Below are 7,317 nucleotides of genomic sequence, written 5' to 3' on the forward strand. Positions count from 1 at the left end.
CTGACAATTGTTTGGCCTGTGGGGACTCGAAACGAAACAGAACACTCGCGGAGACGTGAATTTTGGCTGTGCGTCTAATCGGGTCGCTCGCTCGGTGGCTCGGTCGGTGCGCACTGTGGAACTCGTCGCTGAGCTTTTTGTGTTTGTAACGACGACGGCGGCTAAACGTCGACTGGTCTCATGGTAGAATTATTCACAAGGTACGGGCACGGCTGCCGTGCCGTCAACATCCACGCTCTCTGGGCCCCCAACTTGGCGGCTCGCTCTTGCTCTCTCTCTCTCTCTATCTCTCTTTGGCACACACAAGTGAGCGCAGGGTACAAGTGGCTTGAGGTGGGCATACGGCCTCTTTTTATGGCTGCACATTATGTGTGTTCCAGTCACATGGCAGATGAGAGTTTCACATTGTGGGACTCCAGCAGCGTTTTATTTTCAGTTTCGGCTCTCACGAAAACGTCAACGATGCTGGGCGATGAGAGAGCGCGCGTGCAAAGCTCTTCGCTCTCTCATTTTCTCTCTCTCTCTCTCTCTCTCTTAGCACGCGGTCGAAAATTGGCGATCGAAAAAGCACGTGAGTCCGCGTCATTAGGCACTAAACGTCGCTTTAGCCCCTGCAGATGGCAGATGCCAGTGTGGAGAGAGGATTTTAATTCCCTTTTCCCCCTGCAGCACAGTTTATACTGTAGATGGCAGGCGGCAGAGATGATGAAATATCGAGCAAAAGTTGAGTAAAGGATCGAATCCGTGCCAACGACACGTACCCACAGAGAACATGCGCCAGTTGGAAAGGCACGTACCACAGTTGTGTTTGTTTGTGGCGCTTAATTCTACTTCCATTTCCCACACCAATCCAACGGAGAGACAGACAAACTTTCCATGGGCCACGGCCACGTCAGCAAACGGCCGTTGACGTTGGCGACCAATTACAAAATGAAATATAAAAATAAATTTCCTCGGCTGATCCTATCCTCCCCTCCCACATAGCCTTAAAGCCCACGCTCCAACCACCTACCACGGCTTTGAATAACACGTCAGCAATAAAGTTTGTCCTCTGTGGGAGGTGTATTTGTCCTCAGTAAAGGAACATGCACATAAACGCAACGTAAATGTATAATTATTGATTGGCCAAGTTAATCATTCGATGCCATGCATGAATTATGAATATATTTTGAGTAGAAACCAAGCAACTTGTACAAACTGTGAAACAGAACACTAGAAGAAGGAAATACAATCAATTACACTGCAGAATATCCATTACTAAACCATCATTATCTGCAGAATGCTAACATCTAAGTAATACGCATTCATATTTGTACCGCGTCATGCAGCAGCGTCCCTCGTCTCGGCTGGAATCAACTCTTAAGCAGCTTGGATGCTAATACCACCAAAACATTAATAGATCTCACTCAAGCAATGTGCTAGCAGCAGATTCAAGCAGTTTCCAGTTTACATTTTGTGGCATTCTTTGAGAGTTTCCGTAAATATTCCTGCATTCGATAGAAACGAAGTCTTCTTGCTAAGTCCTTACAATAAATGGGTGCAAGAGCTGTAGAAAGTGTCTTCACATGGAGAGGTTTCCTTATATTACAAAAGTCTGTATACTCATGCTCATTATAATAATTACGATTGCGAGTGTGTCTGCCATTTAGATATGGCTTATCAATGCATTTCTGGTTTATCTCCATATATGTATGTACATATGTACCTAGATGGAGCGACCTCAAAAAGTCCCCTATCGAGCAATGAACTCCCAGATGTACATATGGATGTCCTCATTCCAAGACCACGAACAGGGCGCGACACGTGTCCTTGCCCAATAATCACAATGAGCGATTTCACTCAACAGGAAAGAAAGGCAATGACAAAAGAAAGGGAAATGCCAGCCACTGTCGCCACAGTATGAGGCAAGAACTGTCATGCTGTCTGGTCTGGTATCTGTGTATCTCTCCATCTACTCTCTATCCGAATCTGGCTGTGTCTGTGTCTTTTCAGGTTCAACGAATTACTTGTTGTCCAGAGAATGTTAATGACTTGGTTGACTCGTTGCTGCAACCCCCGAAGCGTTGATGGAACCTCCCTCATAAACCATGCCCCAAAGCTGGTGCTGCTGTTGTTCCTCCTTCTCCAACCATCCCTCCACCCAACATTGAACTTGTTTCCAATTCAATTCAATTTGGCCAACAACCCATCTGGCTGGGTGACTTTTTGGCTGTTGTCTGTCGCCTTGTTGTTGCTGCCGCGTGTGTGTTTTGGCCATTGAACCTGATCCCTCCACGCCTTATAGACACCACTCTCTCTCCCCCAGCCACTGGATTTTGGCTTGTTTTTGTTTGTTTACTTGCGATGGGTTATGCACCCACATTTTGGCCATAGTCACTGTCCGCCCAGACAGCCGATTGAATTTATGCGCGACTTGAAATTTATATACTTAGTACATTGCATTTCTTGCTAATTGTTTACGAAACGCAACAAGTTCTATATAAACATTATAAAAAACATATGTACATATGTACATATATCTAAATTCCCGTCTTTGGGTTCTCTTCAACAAATGCGCAGTTTCGAAATGAATTTTTTAAGTGTTTTTCTTGTTTGTTTTCTACTATTTCTTTTTTTGCTCCAACTTCTTTGTAAATTATTGCACATATTTTAGCTTTTTCCTTTGGTTTTTGTTTTGTGGTTCGAAACATTTTTATGTCGATTTGTTTTAAATAAAAAGTGAGGCGTGGCACTTACTCGGGTGATGGTAAGCATGTACAATCTCCTGTCAAGCTCATAATAAATATATTTTACTCACCTGAAAAGATAGAAAAAAAAGGTGTTCACAATTATTAAAAGTTGTGGCACAGTTCAAGGAAATTGCTACGGCAATAAAGATTCAATAAATCGAGTATCTGAATATTTTGTTCAAATGCTTGGCTTTAAATGGTGCATTGGCCCCCTTCATGGTCACAGCTTTATCGATTCAATTGCAATCATCGATTACTCAATCGATTCGCCGATTGCAAGCTCTCAATTTCCTTTCCTGTTCCTCTTTCAGCTCTTTCTCTATGAAACTTTGAACTTTTCGCGAGCACAAAAGCTCTTACCGGAGTAACGAACCACGAACCGTGAGGGTTTCATTGCGAAAAGCGTGTGCGCGGGCCGCTTTAATCGGCCATCCCACAAAAAAGTGTGCTGTGGAGTGAGAGGGAAAGTGAAAGAGCACGAGCGAGAGAGAGCAGGTGCTTGAACTTATTTTTTGTTGGTTGAGAATTGCAGCAGAGCTCCCCTGGCTTACCCCGTCTTCTCCACTGCTCTCGCTGCCTCTGTATTCGGGTGTCGCGCGCGTGTCTATGATGTAGTATCAGGTGCATGTGGCGGCGGATGGTGGCACTTGGGTGAGTGAACCCGAGCGCCTATCCGAGCTCACCCTGGCTCTGACCTTGTCTTTGCCACAACGCAAATTGTTGGGGTAGGCGACTCTTGCCAGGGGCTTTGTTTGGGGTGTACCGTGTGCCCCTCCAACCACCCCCGCCCTGGGGGATGCAAGGGCAATGCGCTAAATAATTAATAAATTGTAAATTATCATCGCCAGCGCCTGCTGATGCTGCTGCTGCTGCTGCTGGTGGCTGTCGTCATTCAATTTGCATTGCATGGCAATCTCCTCTCATGGTCAGGCGGCAATAAACAAAAATAAGTGCAACCAAATGCATTCGCAAGTGTCGACCATGGCTATACCCTGGTACAAGGCAACATTGCGTGGTGTGAAATGGGCACAGGAAAGGTAGAGTAAGAAATAAAACATCAATTTTGAATGTAAAATACTCTTTTAGTTCGCAAGGAAATGGTACAGGGTAGAGGCAGCACCAACCAAACAATAAGAATAAAATTTACAATTACAATACAACAAAATTGTTCTTTTTATTTTGTATTTTTCGAGCATTTCCTGTCTGCGTCTCCGTCGCTCTGTCTTTGTTCATCTGCCACAGCCACAGGAAGTATTAAGTATACACACACAGTTATGTACACACATATGTATGTACATACATATTTACATAAATTTTATGTATGTATATATAGATTACATTTGCAAACACGTTTGGGCGGAGTAGGAGCAGGTGGAGGTGATATCCAGCCGCCACCTGACATCCCAAAAAATAAATAAAAATGGTCTCCCAAACATAAAGAAGCCAAGTGAACCGCAAATGAAGCAAAGATGAACTGCAATCTGCATCAGATCGCGGGATCTGTCTGATTAATACGGAAATCGAAGCACGCTGACATGTTGTTCTTGCTGGCTTCGCACTGTGCGGAAGTTTCTGTATTCAATTTATACTTATACTTAATTGCCTTTTTGCGTTATTTTCGTGTTTCATATTAATTGTTAAGTAAATGTATATTTTTGGCTCTACATAATGCACGCGAATATGGCGTATACGCGATATTTATGTGCACGGAACTTTTGCTGACAACATTGGGAACAAGCAAAAAGTGCAAGTTGCTACAGGTATTTGTAAATATCGAATATCTAGAGGAACCCCACTTATTAGCTTGCTAACCAGTTGGGATCATCATTTGATTCGAGGATTGAACACTTTTAGTGGTTATGTTCAACATGCTCAACCGCCAGCCCCCCCACACTACACTCTTGCCTGATTACAACGTATAATTACAATGTATAGTGGATATACATATGTATGTAAATGTTTATCTGTATGCGTTTAATGCGATTTACATTTCCGAGTGCAAGTTGAGGCTGGTTCTGAAGGCCAAATGAGCGAAAAGCTACATCTGCACATATCTGAAGCTTTCTTCGGATACGATTGTGTGCGTGCAGGGTGTGTGTATGTGTGTGTGAGTGTGTTTGTTCATGTTTATGCCCCTGTGGCTTGTGGCTTGTGCTTTGTGCAAAATTGAATTCTACTGCGCCTTAAGTGCATTGAACCTATTGTTTATTTAATTTTCATTCCGCCTGTTTGAGCTTTCGATATACATATGCGGGTCTGGTTTTGTATAGGGCGCTAAGTAGAAACTGCTGATATTTTGGCAATTTAGAAAGAAAGAGCGCACGCGGGAGGGAAAGGGAAGGAAGGGAAGCACAACAAATGCCAATGCCATTTCTACACTCTCCCTCTCTCCCTCCCTCCCACTCTCACTGTCACTCTCTTTGTTATTCTTTGCTGTCCCTTGACTGTCCCCCGTCTTTCCTTCACTCACGACCACTTTTAACCTCGAAAACAAACTTTTCTTTCGTCGCCTGAAGTTCATTGCCGTGCTTCAACCTCGTGAGTGCGTTGCCTGTCTGCTCTCTCTCTCTCTCTCTCGCGCTCCCAGTTTGCCGGCGCATTTATTGCCATGTGATGATGTTGTTTTCGTTTCTCTTTCTGCTGCGCATCATTGTTTAAGAACAGAGGGAGTGAGAGAGAGAGAGAGGAAGCGGGATGAGCAAGAGATGTATCCTTGACAGGTCAAGTTGTGGTCAAGTGTCAGCGGCAACAGTATACTGTGGCACTGGAGCGGTTTATTTTTTTAAATATTTACTTAACATGAACAGTAACTTGCAAAATCATTCAAACATTTTTGGGGGAAAAACTTACAGCAAAATTAATTGCCTATTTGCCTCTTCAAAGACGTGCTCTACATAATATTTCCTTTGGCAATTGCTTCGCTTAGCCCAGCTTTCATTTCAACATTTCATTTCATCAACAAAAACAAAACCCCACTGCACCACTGTGTCCAGCTGATTGCTTCTCTGACCACAGCAGCTGTTCAGTGCGCGCGAGATAAAAGCGCGTCAAAAAAGAAAACAAGTTGAGAGGAAACCAAAGCAGAGAAGAGAAGAGCAAAGCAAAGAACGAAAGAATCCCATAACGTCACTTCACTCACATGTTGTTGTTGTTGTTGTTGGTTTTGAATTGTTTCCATCAATGCCAGTGTTGGGCAATGTCGTTGGGGGTGTCGTTGCTACACTTATGGGGGGTCTGTTCTGGACCAAATTCTGTTGTGTATTGGGATTCGAATACATTTTCGCCTGTTGTCTATAGTTATAATTGTTGGTTGTGCGCGGATCGAAGAATCTCTTGTGCTGCTTGGGTTGCAGCTCCTGTTCCAGTTCGGGCTTCCGTTTGATTGCCACCTGAGTCTGTGGCAGCATGCTTTCCTGGTCTCCGTTTGACCTTACCAGCAGCATGTCGCGCTTTTTGCTGCTTCCCAGCTGCTGTGGCTGTTACAGTTTTCTATTCGCGGCACTTATTTGCTATTTTCATAGTTTAAAGTTCGTTTAATGCATAAAATCTTCCTTGCAGACACAAAGAGTCGACAATGTTGTCTGTATGTTCCCGTTTGGCGTCACAAAACGATCATCTACGCAGCACTTGAGTGTGTCTACAATTTTCTGGGGCAGCCGCCTCCGCCTTGCTATCTGCCACGGACTGCGCGTATTGTAAAGCACTTTGACCTCAAAGGAATCAATCACGACACGACACACAAAAAAACACAGTTAAATTGCTCAGAATCTAGCGCAAGAAACGGCACACAAAGTTCTCGTTCTCTGGCCGCCCAATTTGTTGGACCTCCCCGTGTATGATTGAAGCTCAAATGGACGGACGATTTATTTTGCTGCCGCTGCCGCTACCGCTGCTGTTGCTGCTGCAGCTGGCTCTGAACGCGACGCGACGCGACCGAAAGCAGAGCGCCGCTCGTGCCCATCGTGCCTGCGTTCGCTCGCGCATTCCTTCTCTCTCGCACTCTCTCACAGGCGCTGTCTTGCACTGTCTTTGTGCATAATTCCAAGAATATCGCGGCGAAAGAAAGAGTTCAAATGCGACGGGGAGAGCAGCGCAGCCAGCTGCGCAGGAGAGAAATCAAATCATATCGGCAGCGGCCGCAGTCGCAGTCGACGTTCGCGTCGTTGCTGGTGTTCGCTGGCAAAAGAACAAAGAAAAAGTCAGGGGGAGCGGAGCGCTCTGACGCATGCCTCTTATATTGCGCCTAACCCAATTCGAGTGTCATCATCTCTGGTCATGGAATGAGTGACTGTTGCGGCTATTGTTGCCATCTCTTTCGTTTCGGCGGTTATCAGCGTTTCGCACATAGCACCGTAACCGCTGACCGTTAGCGGCATTGAGCGCCCCGAGCTTTCGCTCAGCTATGTCTGCAGCACAGTGGACCAAAACTATGCTCAAATATTCTTTACAATGAAATACTTAACATTAAAGTCGATTTAAATCTACTTTGAATGAGACCTTGGTGGAGTTTAGTAAACAAAAATGAAGTTGAAATGAACAGAGATAATTTGTATGAAATATTTTCTCATCGTTCGGCTTTTAAAATATA

General features: G+C 44.6%; 1 protein-coding gene across 1 annotated transcript in view; it reads right to left on the reverse strand.

Annotated features, from left to right (window-relative positions):
• LOC117893020 (probable serine/threonine-protein kinase DDB_G0267686) overlaps positions 1-6,585 on the reverse strand; it is a 31,125-nt gene extending 24,540 nt beyond the window's left edge. Inside the window, exon 1 of the mRNA XM_034799381.1 lies at positions 5,869-6,585. Coding sequence (XP_034655272.1) covers positions 5,869-6,172 — 304 coding nt within the window. The 5' untranslated portion in view covers positions 6,173-6,585. The remainder of the gene's footprint in view (positions 1-5,868) is intronic.
• Positions 6,586-7,317: the final 732 nt, after the last annotated feature.

The sequence above is a fragment of the Drosophila subobscura genome, chromosome A (genome assembly GCF_008121235.1).
Source record: "Drosophila subobscura isolate 14011-0131.10 chromosome A, UCBerk_Dsub_1.0, whole genome shotgun sequence".
Classification (NCBI taxonomy): domain Eukaryota; kingdom Metazoa; phylum Arthropoda; class Insecta; order Diptera; family Drosophilidae; genus Drosophila; species Drosophila subobscura.